This window comes from Serinus canaria, chromosome 1A (genome assembly GCF_022539315.1).
Source record: "Serinus canaria isolate serCan28SL12 chromosome 1A, serCan2020, whole genome shotgun sequence".
NCBI lineage: Eukaryota > Metazoa > Chordata > Aves > Passeriformes > Fringillidae > Serinus > Serinus canaria.
Window position 1 is genome coordinate 46143608 of NC_066314.1, and position 18341 is coordinate 46161948.

The following is an 18341-nucleotide window of genomic DNA, read 5'->3' on the forward strand; positions in this document are numbered from 1 at the left end:
GGAAAGCTGCCATAAGAAGTGTGCCAGTATGGGAGCTGCTAAAACTGAAGCTGAACTAAAGCCACAGCAGTGTAAAGCATTAGGAAAGGCTGGTGCTGGCCTTCACAGGCAGCAAAGAGCCTTGGATTTTCATCTAGCATGGGGAGGGAGGGCATAAGAGTAGGAGAGAAAACCCTCTTTTCAGCTGCAGGAAAAGAGCAGGAAGAAAGAATGCTCTGTTAACCAGATTCTGTTACTGTCTGTGGCTTCTCAGAAAGCCAATCTCCTTTTGGCTCACTAATTTTCCTGCAGCCTTCAATCATCAGCTCCTCTGGGCAGAATTTACTGGTAGGATCACTCCCTTTCCCAAGAGGTTCTTGGCTGCCACAGCAGCTACAGGCACTTAGGAATTCCTTTGGCTAGGGTACATACCTGTGACTGACTAGTAACTGCTAGCTAAATCTGCTCTGAAGTGTCTGGGCAGTTAACATCCAGCCTTGCTTCCCCAGCACTGCATGAGCCTCCCCTTTGAACAGTTCTTGGATCTCCTGTGGCAGGTGAAAACTTCCCATGGAAAGCAGTGGAGAAGGCTGCTTATCTGGAAGCTGTTGCAGGAAAAGTGGGATTGTCTGGAAGCTCATTAGTGAATATTTGTAGAGCTCTTTGGAGCTGGAAGGGTTTAAGTAGAAGGGATTTGTATTTTGTGCTGGGTCAGCTGGGATTTGAGCAGCGGGTGTGAGGCACACAAAGCAGCCCTGTGCTTGAACACCTGCTGTTTTAAACACAACCACCTCACTTTGCTGTTGCAGGAACACAGGAGGAGCGGGGGCTCCTGGCATGGAAGGAAAGCCACAAGGGAGGGATGGAGAGCTCTCAGCTCATTTCCAAGGTCTATGATCTTCCTTTTGGCATAGGCACCAGATACTGCAATGTCTCTTGGTTTCGCTACCTCCCTGCTTGCCCCACAAAACTGTCTTGTGACAAGAGAATGGATGAACTGAAGGCTGCTAGGCACAACACCAGTGTTGAACCAAGCTTAGAAAGAAACTCTGAGATTGGTGCTGATCCACCAATCACCACCAATTGGTGCTGATCCAAGGATATAAGCACCTCACCTGCAAGTGAGCTCATCTTAGAAATAGAGATCTGAAAGTATGTCTGCAGCCCTGTCATCTGAGCATGAGCTGGCAGCTGTTAGAGGGGGAAGCAGGAAAAGGATGATGTCTTCCTCTTCCCAGCTCTGCTGACTGCACCACTGATGGCTTTGAGGAAGTAATTTTTTCCTTCTCTCTTCCTGCCTGCTCACTTCTAGGAAGACCTTGATCCCTCTTTGGGGAACACCAAAGCCTAAGAAATGCCTAGGAAAGATTTTCTGTTTCCTTCTTGCACTGACCCTTGGGCACCCTGAGGGGCAGCTGTCTGATCTGGCACCTGAAGGAGCTTCCCTGACATGGGCCCTGCACCGCTCTCAGGCATCCCTTGGGTGGGGGTTAATCCCCAGCACCTTAAAGCAACACCCACCTCTCACCTTGTGTTGTATACCTCATCCTGGCCAAGGGGAAGGAGCAGGTGCCTCATTCCAAATTCTCATCATTTAGCCAATCAAATGAATATTGGTGTAAGAGAGGCATCTAAAGTTAATGGGATGGATTGTCTGCTGAACCTGTCTCTTCTGCCTCAGACCACAGAGGGACTCTAGAGACCTTAGTTAGGTTCCTGACCTAACAGAAAAAAACAGCCTTACAGAAATGTATCCCACCTTTGGAGTGTTGGGAATAGTCTCAGGAGAACCAAGTTGGCCACCCAACCCCACAAAGATGAAGGAATCCTCATCAAATATAATGGAGAAAACACTTCTGCTCACAATCTTACACATCCCTATGCTGCTGCTGTGTCCTGTGTACCTTTGCTGTACCTGTTTGGTCTAGTGTGGTGACTGTGTGGTGATAAGCACTTCTCTGGAAAACAGGTTATTGCTCCTATTCCCTATTAGCTTCAACCTGTAGGGCCACATGCAATGTGATCACATGTGGTCCTGCGATTCCTGGTGCTGTGTAATAAAATTGTTGCTGTAGCATAAGTTTGTGTTTCCTTCACTGAGATTAATACTTGTTTTTTGTAAGTATAATGAATAATAACATGTACACTGTAATGTATTTCTCAGGGTGGTTGCTGGAGTGAGTGGCAGGTGGTATTCAGAGAATCATTTGCAGGCCTGCACTCCTGTGAACTATGATCATGCAAGAGGAGGGACCAAAGTAACATGTTCTTCATCTTCCCCTTAATGTCATCACAATGCTTCTAGCCTCAAAGCAATGCCAGCATGTCTAAATGAAGCACACTGGGAAGGCCAGGGAGTAGCAAGGCTGCACCCTGGAGAACTCTGAAGAGCTCTTAAACCCAAACAGGACCCCCTGCAACCCCACTTTCAAACACAGCAGTGTGGCAAACATTGATCTGGGGGAGCTACCACAGTCTCAGCTGCAGGGACAGAAAGGGCTCTGTAGTGTTTATTCTTCCCTTGTACTTCAGTAGTCAGCTCCACGTGTTTTTGCCTGAATGTACCATGCTTTTATGCACCAACGCAATGCTGGGCCACAGTCCAGGCCTCCTGGACTCAGTCTAAAAGCTGGCTGCTGAAGTTGGACAGCTAGGCACACCAGCTTCAGTTTAGGTTTTAAAATAGAACTTCCATCCTTTCTGTTTGTGATGGCTGGTAGCATGACCTCAACATAACCACTATCAGAATACAGTTTGTTCAAGATTGCAGAGAGCCTTTAATCATAACTCAGAGATGTGAAGGACTTTATTCAATTTCACAGCACTTTTAATTCCAAGACACTATCTGAGCAGCACTGCTCAGCCAAGAATTAGATGTGGAAGAAGAGCACAAGGCTGATCACTCAGCTTTACACACTTCACAAAAGTAAACAATCCAAAGTGTATTACTGTGCCTGCACTTTTTTGGGTGACAGGGGAGTGGGTGCTCACTGCTGCTGTCCTCATAGAGAGACAGACGAGCCTCATTCCACTCTCTGTGAGGAAATCCCTCTTTCCTTGTGAGCCCAAGATGAAATATTGCACCAGAAAAATAATCACTGCCAGGTTGCCTGACTTTTGCAGGTTGCAGTTTGAGACCTGCATCCTGTGGGAGTGTGCAGACTGCCACTGATCTGGCCTCCCTGCTGCTCTTCCCACACCTTATGCTAGGCAAGGTCACTTAACTGTACATGCCTCCCTTTCTTTTTGAAGCAAGGCTAAACATTAAATAGCAATGGGTAAAAACATTTATTAATAAATAGCTAAGACCTTTAAAACTTTTTAAAAGTATAAATTATGTAACTGATGTATCAAGAATTACTAATGAGGGAAGGAGAAGTCAATGGTAACAAACCACTTCAACACAGTGTCTCCACACTCTGCTTAGAGGCAGCTCACAGAGAGGTGAGGCTCCTCCCGTGCCTGGTGTACCTGGCAGTGCTTGGCAAAACATTGTTGGAGACACTGCTTAGAAATCTTCATCATCGAAGGTCTCCGTGCACCGCAGCATCACAGTCTCATGATCATAGTGAAGATCTTCTTCCTGAAAGCCCCCCCAAAGTCAAGCAGGATTAAAAACCAGAGGAGTTCATTGAATTTCAAATCTACAGTGAGTTGGTCAAGAGCTGATATACCAGAAAATGCAGCATGAGCCCTCCCTCCTCTCTGAATCAGCCACCAGCACTTGATGAGTTCCTGAGGTACCTGATGAAGATAGGCTCAAATTTCCTGCCAATTTCCTTCTAAAATCACAGGGCTCCACCCTGTGTCTATTTACATCATCTAGACAGCTGTTACTGACTGTGGTAGCAAGTTTGTCACATAACAGGCTCTGAAGGTATGAGAGCTTCCTTGAGGCCTTAACTTCTACCAACTTCAGGCTTTGCTCCACTTTTAGCAACAGAAGAAAAAGGTCTTCTCTTTCACCAGTTTACAGAGAACAAGTGGCTCTTGAGAAATCAAAGTCTGGAAGATAAAAGTATTCATGCCTGCAGTCCATCTAGTCCACCTTCTGCATTGATGCAAGACTCTTCAGTGAAATACTGGTTTTAAAAATAGGTGCTGTTTGAAAATGTATAGCTTAAGAAGCACTAAATACCACTTGCTTGTCAAGTGACTGATCTAAAATCCATAATTTTAAAAGAAAGTGTGCCTTTGAAGACACAAAGGTGCTCAGTACTATTTAGAAGAAAACCCCACTGAGTTTCATTTAGGTAAAACTTTCGGATCTCAGTCTAAATTAACTCTTTACTGCCTTTGCTGCTAAGCTTCTCTTATGATGTGACGTTAAGACAACAGCTCTTGAAAAATTACAAGATTGCTTAACTAATCTCATGTTCAGAAATATTTCTCTATCATATGCTTCTGTTCTCATTTTGGGGTCCCTGCCCTTTTAAGAGCTCTCCCTTTCCTTGTCCAAATTATTTCCCCTCTCCTCTCGTGTGAGTCTTTCTGCAGCTTTTAATTCCAGCGGGGTGCAAGCCCTAGGCAGCCTTGAGAGCCAGGGCAGCGGCTCAAGAGGAGCTGTGCTCAGTAGCTGTGACTCTGAAACAGTGACCATCCACAGTCCAACAGCAGTGGTTGCAGTTTGTACCTGCACAGTTAACTAGAAATGACAGAACAGGGCAGTGGCATGAATGACCAGCAATAAAATCCATCACCTCATCAGCTCTGCAGATGAAAGGAAAGGAGCCATGGGCTGCCTTTTGTATTTCAGTGGGGTCACATCACATGCCTTACCTTGGTACTTACTGTACTTGCTGCCCACCTCTGTATCTCCTACAAGGTGTGTGCACAGTGCACTGGGACACTGCTTTATCCTTGGGCAAAGTGCCAGCACTGCCCAAACTCCTGTGCTAGCATGGCACCAGCACAGGTACCACAGCAAGGGAAGGGGAGTGGTCTGCAGAGGTTCAGTCATACCCATAAGGTAAGCAGGACGGGTTCCTTTCCCTGTAAGTCCAGGAGTCTCTGATGCTCTGAGCAGCCCAATTTCTGGGGGAAGGTGAGTAGCCTATACTGATCTCTCTGCTGTTGCCTGAGTTGGTGTGTTTCAAGCTAGCTGGAACATCTTCTATACCTGCTCTGCAACCACTTTCATAACTGTCTCAATCTGTTTGCTTTGAGATGGATCCGAATTTCTGCTCTCAAAACAAAAAATAGCTTGTCAGTCACATTTTCCTTTTTCTACTCTTTTGCCTCTTGGCAGCACTGTCTAGATGTGTTGTTCTGCACTCTAAATCAAAACAGATTGTGACCTTCATATTATCTAGCCTGGGTGATTTCTGCTCAAATTTCCTTTTTATTGTCTTATCACAGATAACTAAAAGTTCCTGTGTAAAAGAACCTTTGCAGCTTTTTATTTCCTTTTGGATCTACATACTACAGTCAACTGCCAATTTGCAGTACTTTGGGCTCTTTTGCTGCTTATCTTCCCATCACTCCCAGTCTTATTTTAAATCTGCCTCTTTGAACCTTGAAAGAGACACTACCTCTTCCCATACCACCTCATCTGGGAGCTGGGAGATGGACTAGGGCTCACACATAACGAGGCAGCCCCAAGCAGAAGGACAAGATGAGACAGGCATGACACTCACAAAAGAAAAAAAACCAGAAAATGCCATATCTTGCCTAAAACTTTTCTTTCTTTTCTAGGCCTGCTGAGTTCATAGTCATTTACTTAAACACAAGAAGAGCTCTGCTCTTACACAGAACATAGCTAGTCACAGACCAAAAGGCTGTGGAGATCAGTGCCTGGTCTCTGACAACAGCCAGCAGGGGAAGTTTAGAAAAAAGTGCAAGAATTGGGCACACAGTGTGCTTTGTTTTACAATAAATGCTTGTACATTATAGCAAACTGTGCTGTGAGGCCCTCCTGCACTGGATATTGAACCTGGACCTTCAGATTTAGTAATTGCCCATGGATTGATGACCCTGGAGTCTAAATAGGGTAATTTGTACGTGCAAATATTTTTAATATGTTGTTTGTTCATTTTATTTAGTGGTTTCTAGTTCTTCTAGTGTTAGACACAATGAGTAATCATTCTGTGTACTGAATCCACACCATGTATGAATAAAATGGTTTTGCAGTACCCCTCAGTTTTTGTTGGTTTTTTTTTTTTTTGTAGAGAAGTCCTGTTCTTAACAGCATTCAATGTCTTTTCCTGTGCTTGCTGCCATTCTCTGCACCATCTCTAGTGCTACTATCTCCAGGATGGGGGAACCAAATGGCACACAGCAATCTCTCTGTGACAGATTCAGGTAGTGGTGCAACACCAGTTTCTGCTTTGTTTTCTGTCTCAACTACCCCTCATCACAAAACTTCTATTTTCCTTCAAAGGAGCATCTGCTCAAGTACCAAAAGCCAGATGGGAACTAGGCAATAGAAACCAGCAAACCAATGCCTACTGTGAAGGTATCACTGACACTGAACCAAAACAAGCACACTCTGCCTGAGGGGTATGTCCCTTTCAGTTCTTTACCCATGTGCAAGCTCTGAGCCACCCCCATGGCAGGGAGACAAGAAGGGGAGGAAGAACAATGCATACACAAAGACTTCTGGCTCAGCAAACCTGCAACAGTAGGCTGAAGTTAAGGGGAAGCTCAGGAGCTTTTCATCAGCTCTCTCAAGAACACGAATATCCTGCTTCTAGGGCCTGCCAGTGGAGGGCTCAGGGCAGGGAACCTGGCTCCCAGACAAGCAGAAGGTGGTTCCACTGAGCTCAGAATGAAGCAGCTGGGGGTTGATGGAGAGCTAGAAAGTGAGCTTTACCTGCTCAGAGGTGATCACTCAAGCTTTTCCACAAGGAACTTTCATGTAAACGATAATAAAAAGAAAAAATTTACAATTCCCCATGTCATTTGCCAATGAACAATATTCAAAGTGTTCACTCACACTTAACCTCTTACAAAGGCAATCCTACTGGCCTTTTGGAATGACACATCTAAAATTATGAACCCCAAGTTCTTTTTGGAATCATCCTGGACAATGTGATCAAAAGCATTGAATACAAAAATTCCTTTCTGACATTGCTCCTGAAATACATTGCTCTGAAATACACTGCTCCTTCTATAAGGAATCTTTTGGCAAGGCTTACCTGGCAAAACTGTGTATTAGTGAAGAAAAGGTGTTTTAGGAAGTCAGTGACCTGCAGATAGAGTCTCTGGTGATCCTCTGGATTTTCAGAAGTGCAGCTTGCAAATGCTGAACTGAAAATGGAATCAGATACTGTATTTAATTTTCTGTTCTGTTCTCCTTACTTTCTCTCCTCCATATTTTACTTATAAATTAAAAAAAAATCAATCTGTTTTCAAGATGCTTCTGTTATTAAAGAAAATAGACAAGCAAGACAGGGAGGAGTTGTGATGGATGCATTGATGAGATACTGTTTGCCCAGTGCAAGGCAGATAAGAACAGAGAAAAGAAATACAAGAAAAGGATGTCACAACAAGGAGATCTGCTGATACATTACAGCACAGTAACACTGTTTTGGGGGAAAGTAAATATCCATTTAAAACAGACAGCAACAATGGTTATTGGGAGTGTATTTGTTAGGGTTGTTCAGAGGAACAGCTTTGACTTCTGTAAAGTTTTTGACTGAATGCAGTAACCTGTGATCATGAAATGACGTGGTAGCTATAACTGGAGGGTGTGTTCTCAGGTAACTGTGGCACAAAGCTAAGCTTTTCATTCTAGACCTCACCTCTGTATTCTTCCTGGGATTTTACAAAGTTCTGCCATCACAGCTCTGTCCAGAATTACAAGGTGCAGAACAACAGGCAAGAAAGAGAAAACAATAAATGTTGACTATTGAAATACCAAACTGATTTGGGACCTAAAACAGACTTTAAAGATTATAGTAATACTTTGAAGTATTAAGGAATACTTAATCTTATTTTAAAAGCAAATGGAAATTGTGACCTAATAAATATTATTTAATAAATAAATATTTGTTAAGTTTTTTCATCCCTTCAAGTATATTTTGATAATCAGCCAAAACAAGCTTATTTTAGTTTATTCCTTTCTGGAAGTGCAACCTAGCATGGTGGTGAAAGGAAGAGATTCACATTAAAGATCACTCTAAATGCTGAAAAATAAGTAGAAAATGGGATCAAACCCCCACATATTAAAAACACTATTTGCAAAGAGAAACAATCTTAACAAAGACTAAGTAGCAAGAATACATAAAAGATTAATCATAATGTGATTTTCCTCTTGAGGAAAAAAATGCTTTTATTTCTTTTGTCTACTGGGAAAAATCAAAGGCAGTGCCAGCTTTGTATCTGACATGTTCTCTTCTAGGTCACTCATCTGAACTGAAGAGGAAAGAGATGTTATTATTTAAAAGGTCCTGTGTTTTTTTGGTGTTACTGTTGAGGTCAACCACATTTTAACCTGATCACCTCCATGTGACTGAATTAGAGTAAGCCAAGGGAGAAAATGTTGAAAAGTTATCATTTTTGTTTTAATAAATGAGAGTATGGCTTATGATTAGCTGATTTATTAGGGAATGCCTCTTGGTCCTCACAGGCCTGGTAAGTGAGAGAGAAAAAGAAAACATTACAAGTATTCTAAATTGAAAAGACAGAAAGCTGTGCAGAATGGCAAAGAAAATCAGAAGGACCCCAGTTATCCTGAAGGGATGGGGCTCTTAATAAGTGATTCTTACTGATTCTGCTGTAAATGACCATTAGTTGTTTTATTTTGTCCCCTAGGAAGGAAGTATTATTGTGAGCACAGTTGCTGGAGGCTGCTATTCTGACCATTTATTCAGAAAGAGAGCTGTTGTCTTACTCCACAGAGCACTTGCCATGGACTGCTGACAGTGGGCTATGAATATACTGTGTCTACCAAAAGTGGTGTTTGTAATTTACCTCTGGCTGGACAATCCCTGAGCCTTGCTTCTGTCAAGGAAACCAGCAGCAACATCAAATGCATCTTCAAACATCACCTAGCAGAGAAATCACTTCAGATGTCAGCATATCCAGCCACCTAAAAAGTTTTACCTAGGGCATAACTTCTTTAAAAGCATGATATTCTTTCTTTACATTTAACAGGTATGGTTACATCTAGAGTAAACCAAGAGATTTTGCGGAGGCAGGAATAATGTGGAATAACTGTATTTCATGGCTAGGAACACAAGGTCAGTCCACTCCCTTAAGCCTGTGCTTCAACCTCTAGGAATTAGACTTCACATTACATCTCAAAAAAAAATCAGTAAAACCCATGAATTGTATCAGTGCTTTAGAGACTCGACTCTGGACTGCTGCTTATGGCTGGAGCTCTCAGCTGTACCAGCCAGTCTCTCCAAAACTGACTCCAGTTCGACAAAGGAGTTTGGATGTTCCTTGTGCCAGGCCCCTAAAGTCATTAGTTCACTCTGCCATAATGCAGCTCACACACTTTCAGTGCCAGAAATACCATACAGGGAACATTCCCGTGACATTTCCCAAGGCAACGAGCACTATCAGTTGTGTCCTGTGACTCCAACAGAACACGTCAATGCAATTTACTTACATGCTAAAGGTAAACACCTGTCCCTTCCTGGCAGCTAATGCAATTACACGTACCTCTTTGAGCAGCTGGTTACTTCAGCAATCACTGCTCCAGGAACCATTGACAGAACTGGCTGTTATTTACTCAATCTCATTAATAAATGCTCTGGTCTACTCAGTCACTGACTTCTTGGCTCTGCAGAGGTGCATGGTACAGGCAGTCATTGGCCCTGTACCACTGGGACTGGTCTAAAAATATTTTCTCTTTGCTAACAAGTGCTTTGATGGAAAAAAAACCACCCAACCCAAAACACAGCAGGCTTCAAACTAGGTATCCCTTCTGGATTTAGATCATCTGTGCTCTTTGGAGAGTGTGAAGAGCACAGTAACTGTGTAATTCTTGTTCTTGCTCCCTGTCCCTGGACTAAGGTATGGGCAAATTGAACTGCTACTGAGCAGAGAAACTCCACAAGTCAGTGGAGACTAGCAGGATTACTACCACTGCACTTCTGTAGCTCACTAGGCATCTTACCAAGAGAAAATCTGGTGCAGACATTTACTCCAAGACTGCTTATTGTCTCCATGTACGCATTCTGTGATCTTGAGAAAACATAGTTACAACTACTGTGTGTTTGCAATAACTACTGTGTGTTTGCAATTAGAAGCTGCAGAGCCAATCAGCTTGGAGTTTCAGAGGCAGACTATGAATGTTGCTGAGCACTTACTTCCTCTGGTGTGGAGACTGAGGAACCACTGGCTTCCTCACTGTTACCTCCGCTGTCCCTCACACTACCTTCAGTGCAAGCAGGCTCTGGGCAAGCAGCCTTGGGATCCATGAGGAAATCTCTCTGGCTACAGTACTGCAAGATGCTGTCCCTGCTCTCTTCAGAAAGCTCTTGCCAGAGATGGGAAATAGCTGTGGAGACCTCAGGAAGAGGCACCTCTCCAGTGCAAACAATTCCATGCTCTACCAGCAGGTCCACTGTGTGCTTATAAAAATACAGGTATCTGGAAGGAAAGGAAAGGGAGTATCTCTTAAGAGCAGGCTATAAGGCAGCCAACTACTGAAAATCAGCAGGACACCGGGGAGTAGCTGTGATCCATAACTACTTCACTGACTCTGCCTCCCAGACTTCCTACAATTTCTGAATGGTGCCCAACACTGACAATTTCACCTGCAAAAAGCAGGCTCCAGCTTCAGCCTCAGCAGGACTGCCTCACAACAGAAGCTTCAGGCACTGCAGGTTGCACGGGTTGCATGGGCAAACCTCACTCTGGAATTTAATACATTTTCAGTTACTTGCCTTTGAATCCTGAACCTTTTGTACTGCAAGTGACTTTTTATACATTTACTGGTATTGCACTGCACTTTAAAACCCTGGCTGAGGTCATATCCTGATGCAACAGGTACTGTACATACAGACAGAAAGACACTGCCCCAGGTCTGGATGCTCTGACTTATGCATGGGAGTTCCATTTCCTCCATTTAACATCTAAGGAAACACATCCCTAACACTGACTTCTATGCAGTCTGTAGTGAAACTGGTGGTGGAACACAGGGGTCATAATTTCAACCCAGTGACTAAATCTCACAACAAGCCTGCTTCTTCTGTTAGCACTGTGTGGCACAGGATAATAATGTCTACCCTAGAAAGCATTGCTGAAGGTTATTTTACATTAATTAAATGCTTAGGGAGTCTCAGACAAAATTAAAAAGATCAAAGGAGTATAAACCAAGAACTCTACAAACAGCAGTCATTGGTACTATGTTAGGGCTCAAAATGATTCCTTGGAAGATGTCCCACATGAGCACATTTCCTGATTAATTGAACAGTATTGTATGAGAAACTCAAAAAAAAAAACTTTTTTATTTGTAAATATTTGTTCCAGCAAACCAATATTGAAAATATAATTTTGTAGGCAAACATAAACCTGTTTAAACCCAGGTTTCCACACTCTGGAGTATTTTCCACCACTGCTGGAGACAAAACACCAGAAGGGGAATAAGTGTTCTCCTGTAAGGTATTGCACTCACTAAGGTTTCTGGATGTCCAGCTCCAAACAAAGGACCTGGAATTTCTCAAGCAGAAGAACATGAACCACCATTAGACTGCTCTGCTAAAGAAATTAGGCTTGAAGCATGAGTCAACGATTTCCTTCCCAGCTGGAAGGAGACAACCACATTTTGTACTGGACAAAGTACTGTGAAGTCCTACTAATGTATCTCCTACTGCTGAACATGGGAGAAAACCCAGTCAGTTGAAGCTCAAAGCATTTCTGATGCTTCCCAAATAATCTGATTAAATGATCACCAGAAGGCTGTTGCTTTCTTTGCTGAAGAGTCCTTGTCGTTTTATGCCTGTTATGAAAGGTCATTTTTTACAAGAATTAGCTACAAACCAAATGCAATCTGCCCTAGGACTACAGGATAAATGCCAGAGTCCACACAATACAGGCCCTGGTCTACCTGGTCAGTAAAGAACATGAAAGTCAGGTGTTTATGGCTCTGTTGTGCAGTCTTTGATGAAGCAGATTTTTCTAATCCTGAACATCTGGATTCAGCACATTTCAAGGTCTTCTGAACGGTACCTTAACTACAGCCACCTCCAGTTCTAACAGAAGCAAAAGCAGGAGCAGGAGTGGGAAGCTGGTGCCATCTGCTGGTCCAGCTGCAGTCTCCTTTTGAGAAAAAACCCGGTGATCTAAGGGGTTTTTAGAAATAAACAGCAGTTCAAAGCAAAAGAGAAGAAGGAACTGCAGAAGTTTTTGGTTGTGGTGGTGATGCCATGGAAGAGGATGCCAGCTGCAGCTCTGGGTTCTCCTGCACTGCATGCTGTTAACTGGGGAACGGTTAGGGTGAAATTCACTGCTTGATGGTGTAGGGTAGATTACACATGCATTTATTTCTTATATTTTGGCAACCAAATAATCGTTTATCCTGTTGGAAATGCGGCATAAAACCTCTAAGTACCTCCTAATGTTGTCTGACAGGAAGGGGAAGAACATGGAGTATAATATTTGGTTTTAAGATATCACTAACTTTGGAAAAAAACCAGTAATTTTACCATTATGACTTCCAAATAAAATACATGGACAACTGACATGAGAACAGTAGTCTGACTTTTAGGTCCTGCATCAGGCATTTAGGAACTTAAAGGGTTTACACACTCACATCCACTAGCTCTAAGTGTAACACATGAGGGTTTAGGTTCCCCCCTTCCCCAGCACTGCAGACAATTTTGCATTGTTGCAGAATGCATTCTGGTATCTTCCAGACTACCACTATTCTGCAGCCCAGAGGCTGAGGACTGTAAGATCTTACTTGGTTGAATCCAGCCTTACCCTACTCTGATCCCACTATAAAAAGTACTCCAAGCTGCCAGGAGCTAAGGGTCTGCTTCTGGAAGGGGCAACAGTGTTCAAGCTCCTGAAAACAATGCTGTTAGAGGAATGATGAATATCACTGTGAGGAAAAGAACATGCTTATCTCTGGTTCCTGCACCTCCCTGGAACACATACAGCTAGACTCTTGGCAAGTTCATCTGGTGCGGCAATTCTTACCCTCCTAAAATCTAGCCCCATGGCAGGGATACAGTGGGAAAGTGTGGCAACACAGGGACTGACACGCTTGAAAGAAATTTTCTTCTTTTTCTTAAAGGGTGAAAAATCCTTAGGGATTTACCAAGGCCTGAAAAGCTGGGGGCTGCTACAGCTCTAAGAGTCCGTCCATGGGCAAACTGCAGAGACTTAAGAAGTGATCAGCTTCATCACCAGCAGAGCCAAAGTTGCTGGCACAAGGCTTCTGTGAGGCAGACACAGGCTCCAGCAGGGCTGCATGAACGGCAGTGCCTGGATGCACAGTGATAACTGCAAACAAATTAAAAACCTGAAGGCAATGTGGGGTGCACCTACCGTTCAAATTCCACTAGATCTGGGGAAAAAGTGTCTGAAAACTGGATCAATTCTGGCTTCTCATATTCTTCCAGTGTTTGTTTTTCACATTCTTGAAGCAAATACCAGATGGCAGAGTCACTTTCACTATATCTTCTGAGGCCGATATAGTGCTGGAAAGAACACAAGGGAAAAAAAGCCACATTAATAACTTCTTAACTGGATTAATAATGCCCTCGTCATGGTGACTCCAGAGCCTAGGGGCATTCTTCCCAAGCCAGCTTTTTCCTCCTTCTTTTGCTTTTAAGGCAATGAGACATCCTTGCCAGAGATCAGCTACATAGAAGGGGAAACAAAATTCAAGCACTGACTGGAAATGAGACCAACAATATGCTTAGAATGTTTGTGCACTCCATGGGATTACAGCAGTCCAGGTGAAACCTCCTTGTCCTTTCCTCATGAGGAAAAACCTCTGCCTTGAAATACAATAGCAATGACAAAGAGATGCTGGGATGGAAGCAAGCACAAAATATTATCATTTTTTTCTTGACTGGTACAAGCCCTTACCTCTGACTGCCAAATTGCCTCCTGACGTATTCCTCCCTGACTTCCTCCAAGCTGGATGGGCTCCCATCCTCCAGACTGCAGCTCGCTGTTGTCAGCAGAAAGGTCACTGTCACATCAACGGCACTTTTGGCTTCTCCCTCACCCACAGCCCCAACCAAGCAGAACACTGTCAACAACTGATTCTTCACAAGGCAGAGCTTTTCATTAGTCAAAAATGATGTGAAAGAAGAAACATCTGTCTCTCCTAGAACATAACTAGCACTACTGGGAGTTTATGAACACTGAGCAACTTAGAATCAATGCCTTCTTCCTAACATTGACTTTACAGAATTGATGGTGAAAACAACCTGCAAATCAAACTCGGGGCACACACTTGTCAATACAGTATTTTTTGATTACCTTATAATGAACAAATTGCATGTGAAAAACCCTGAAATCCAGCCTGTGATTCACAAGCAGTATGGATTTTACATATATGCAAGTACATACAAGGGGAAGCTTGCCTCAAACTCCCCTCAACCAGCCTCCCCGCTCGTTATCCTTTTCATTTTGCTCTGTCAAACTATTCTTTCTACCTGTGACTCACTTTTATGGGTTATCCAAGGATGTGGGTTCAGATGAGGTTGTTCATTTTAAGCACTGAGACTTCTAATTGATTCAAATTATTGGAGGTGCAAGTCACATGAATAGCAGGTTTTTTTCTAGCTGACAGGAATTTGGACACTTAAAGGGACAAAAAACCATTTTCAAAGCCTCTCTGTTATCAGCCCCTAGTCCTGCCTGCTGCTAGCAGAGGCAGTGGCCAGCAGCACTAGACAGAAGGCACGTTGTTGGGGGTGTGAGGCCACGCAGCAGGAGCTGCCACAAGTGCAGAGGGTACCTGCTGGCCAGTGTGACCAAGGTGTCACAGGCTGTAAGAGAGCAGGGCATGGGGATGGCCCGCCAAGCTGAAAGAAAAAACTGTAGCATCTCTCTTTAACAGAGGCTTCAATTTCCTACCCTAGGAAATTCTTGTACCTCACACCACAGCGTGCTGCTGTTGTGCAGTCTAAGCTCTGGCAGGGCTGGGTGCTGGTGACAGCTGTGACTGGCACTGTGCCACACTGTTGTGACCAGGAGGAGCACACGGCTCCTGCAGGCTCTGGGTGGGAGCCTAGGGATCCAGCCTGGGGACCCATGCCAGCCCCATCTGCCAAGGGTACTGAGCCTGAATGGCCTGCTGCCACGGGATAGCAGGAATTGCTGGTTTCCTCTCTTCACCTAGGCTGGGGAGGGGGAGGAAAGGCTGAGTCAGAGGGGGATTTCTGAGATAGATACAGTGCTCAGTGCATTGACACAACTTATTGACTAAAGCCACAGCCAGCTGCAATGCTTTAATGGGCTCAGCTGTGTACCTCTGTCTCTATTTAACAAATACATAAAAACCAAGTCCAGGCTCTTTGTCCAAGCAAATACTTGCATACAGTTACCTTTCATCTTCAGCAAAGAACACAAGGTTTGCTCCAGCTTCTGGATAGATGTCTTAGCCTTACGCAAAACCTGATACTAAACATAAGAAGAAAACAGAACTGATTGTTCTCTGCTCTAACTAGATTCATGTTTTAACATGCCTTTGTTGCATTGCTTCTCCTTCATGTTTACCTTCAGTAATTTCCATATCTCTGTGAAAATATATTGTGAAAATAGTGTTGTTTCACTAGCTACCCTTATACATATGAAAAGGGGAAAGAATTAATAAAAGAGTAAGCTTCAATAGAGAATATAAATATTTGGGTATCTAATATGCAATACATACACATAACACCCAGTCACACAGACATTTGCTACTTAACTCAGATCTTTTTTCATCAGCAAATGGTCTTGTTTGGATCGTTCTCTTCTTGGAGCATGTCCAGAAATACCATGCTGTGAAGTCTTGTTGGATGCCTATCAACTTAAGGCATAAGATTTTACTAATGATTTCCCATGAGACTTTTGCCAGGAGAAGTCTTTGCCATGTTCTAATTGCTGTAACCTGCATTACGGCAGCATAAAACATGGCAAAGGCTTCTCCTAGCAAAAGTCTGGATTAACAGGATTAACTTCAGTGCTGCACATCATTCCTCCATCATCTATATAGCAAGTACAACTGAAAACATATGGCCAGTGCATTTAAACACACACATCTCCAAAATATTTCAGGATTTTTGTGCATGGTGAGACCATCCATATCCACTTTGCAGAGCTTTCACGCTGGGTATTTTAGCCAGGCACCAAGCACTAGGATTACAAACAACCTTCTGTATTAAGACTTTTTAGGATATTAAACTTCCTTGGGTCCCAAGAGTCACACAAGGGGCATAAGACCCTGTGAAAAGGCAATTTCAAGGACTGGCATGTGAACACAGTCCCCTTAGACCAGGCAAAGGAAGTAGTTGTTTAGTCTTGGCATCTGAGATCCTGCTGACTTCAGGTTAGCTTGTATCTTGCTCAGAACATGGCAAACTGAACTCTTACCTCAGCCTACATGAGAGCTAAGGGACTCAGCAGGCACAAGACACATATAGTGCTATTTAGCATATTCAGGGGACAATTCTTCTCCTAAACAATCATTACTCCCTCTACTTTACAAACTGGAGGTAACCAATGGAACTAAACAAATCAGGTGCAGAGCTGAGTAGATACTCCTGAGGTTTACTCCTCTGCCTCGAGCATAATTTTAGTCTTTTCAGTAGTATTTTGAGTAAACTTCATCTTTATAAACAATTTTGCTAAAATAGTTTTTTCCTTTTGTTGAGACCAAAAAACAGTACTGGTGCTTGTTTTTATCCCTGAACTTATTTTTCCACTGTCTTGAAGACAAAGTGCACCTCATAAAGCTGAATGAATTATTCCTTTCCCCCTAACTCCTTCTGTCCCTAAACTCACTGCTCTGATTTCAGAACAAAATGCTGTGACATCAGCTTCATCATGGGATCCCTTGGTTTGTTTCCAAAATACTATAAAAGAAAATGCAAAGCCATAAAAATGCTGCAAAAAGCCTGTAAGAAAAGTACAGATAAGGCACATGATAAACTCATGACCCAGCAACTACAAACTGGACAACTCGCTCAGGCTGAGTTGGCAGCTTTAAAGAGATCCAGGAGAGGTGCATACAGTGAAATTAACACACATACTGGCACCCATAAAGACACAGTGATCATCCTCATAGAGTGAGCCTAAGCCTGGTTCAGTTGGAACACGCTCATGTATGACAACGATGCAGAGAGAAACAGTCACTGTTCGCACCTTTGAGGCACAGCTGTCTGACTGGGATAAAACTCTTCCCCGCAAGCTGCTGAAGAGTCTTGCCAGAGGAACCCAGTGGTGTGCCTGTGGCAAGTGCTGCTTTGCCATGCAGTGTTCTACCTCTTGCAGGTGTCTCAGGGGATTGAGACTCACTTTGGCATGTGTCTTCCTACAGTCTCCAGCTGTGCCTGTTGAAAGCTGCAATGCAACATTTATTTATACTGAATAAATATCTAAGTGAAGGGAAAGAAATCTCACAGCCTGCACAGGGGATAGACAAAAAGAAAAAAAATCTGGCTGCCTGACAGGAGCTTATCTTTCTGTAGAAAATAATGGAGTTTGACATACTTTCTTTGCCTGAGAGATACCTGCCTGTTAACTACTTACTAAAACCTACTTCACCACTAGCAATTAAGAGCAACCCAGCTGAAGCCAGCCTCCCATCTCCTGCACCCCTCCCTACAATGATTTATGTTTCATTTCCATGGAAAATCCAGGCCTTGGCTTCACAAAGCACTAAGACTCCTCTTTGCTAAATGACAGGCTTCTTTACAACATACTTTTTTTTTTCCCAATAAACTGTGACACATTGGTGTGGGCAACGATACCAGACATACTCTTGCACGAGAGGGCCAGATCCAGGCCCAGCCGGGCCTGACACAGCCTGAGGCGCCCGCCTGGAAAGCCCTTCCCGGCTTTCCACCGGATTAATGCCCCCTGCCTCGCTACCGACCGCAAGCACAGCCCAGAGGTAAGAGTGCCCGCCCCTGCTGCTCCTTCTGAGGTCGGGAGGCACGGGCCGGCCGGGGGAAGCCCGTGAGGGGCCGCGCCGGGAGCCTGTGGAATGGCCCGCTCGCTCCGTCTATCAATCCACCCATCCAGCCGTCAATCAATCACCGCGCCCCGCCCCCGCCGCCGCCGCGCCTCCGCCGCCCGCCGAGCAACACCAGCCGCACGTGGCGGACGGCCAATCGGCACGCAGCCGGCGCCCGGTGGCGACCAATCAGAAGGCGGGAAAAACGCGGGCTGGACTCTCCAGCGGGGTGGAGAGTGGGGCAGGGAAGAAGCGCGCAAGGCACGCTGGGAGTTGTAGTCCAGTTTGG

At 44.1% G+C, this 18341-nt stretch overlaps 2 protein-coding genes across 4 annotated transcripts in view; one reads left to right on the top strand and one right to left on the bottom strand.

The window, feature by feature from the left end:
• Positions 1-2059, top strand: part of LOC103813632 (solute carrier family 23 member 1-like) — a 32623-nt gene extending 30564 nt beyond the window's left edge. For all 3 annotated transcript variants that reach the window (XM_018910056.3, XM_018910055.3, XM_009086963.4), the window contains one exon: positions 789-2059. In XM_018910056.3, the coding sequence (XP_018765601.3) occupies positions 789-1072 (284 nt within the window). In that variant the 3' untranslated portion in view covers positions 1073-2059. The remainder of the gene's footprint in view (positions 1-788) is intronic.
• On the bottom strand, positions 1974-18108 carry STRA8 (stimulated by retinoic acid 8). The gene is given in 9 exon segments (XM_009086962.4): positions 1974-3562; positions 7116-7227; positions 8893-8969; positions 10239-10521; positions 13426-13558; positions 13561-13577; positions 13972-14056; positions 15441-15516; positions 17239-18108. Coding segments are annotated over 9 exon segments (966 nt in total). The 5' UTR covers positions 17347-18108; the 3' UTR covers positions 1974-3487.
• Positions 18109-18341: the final 233 nt, after the last annotated feature.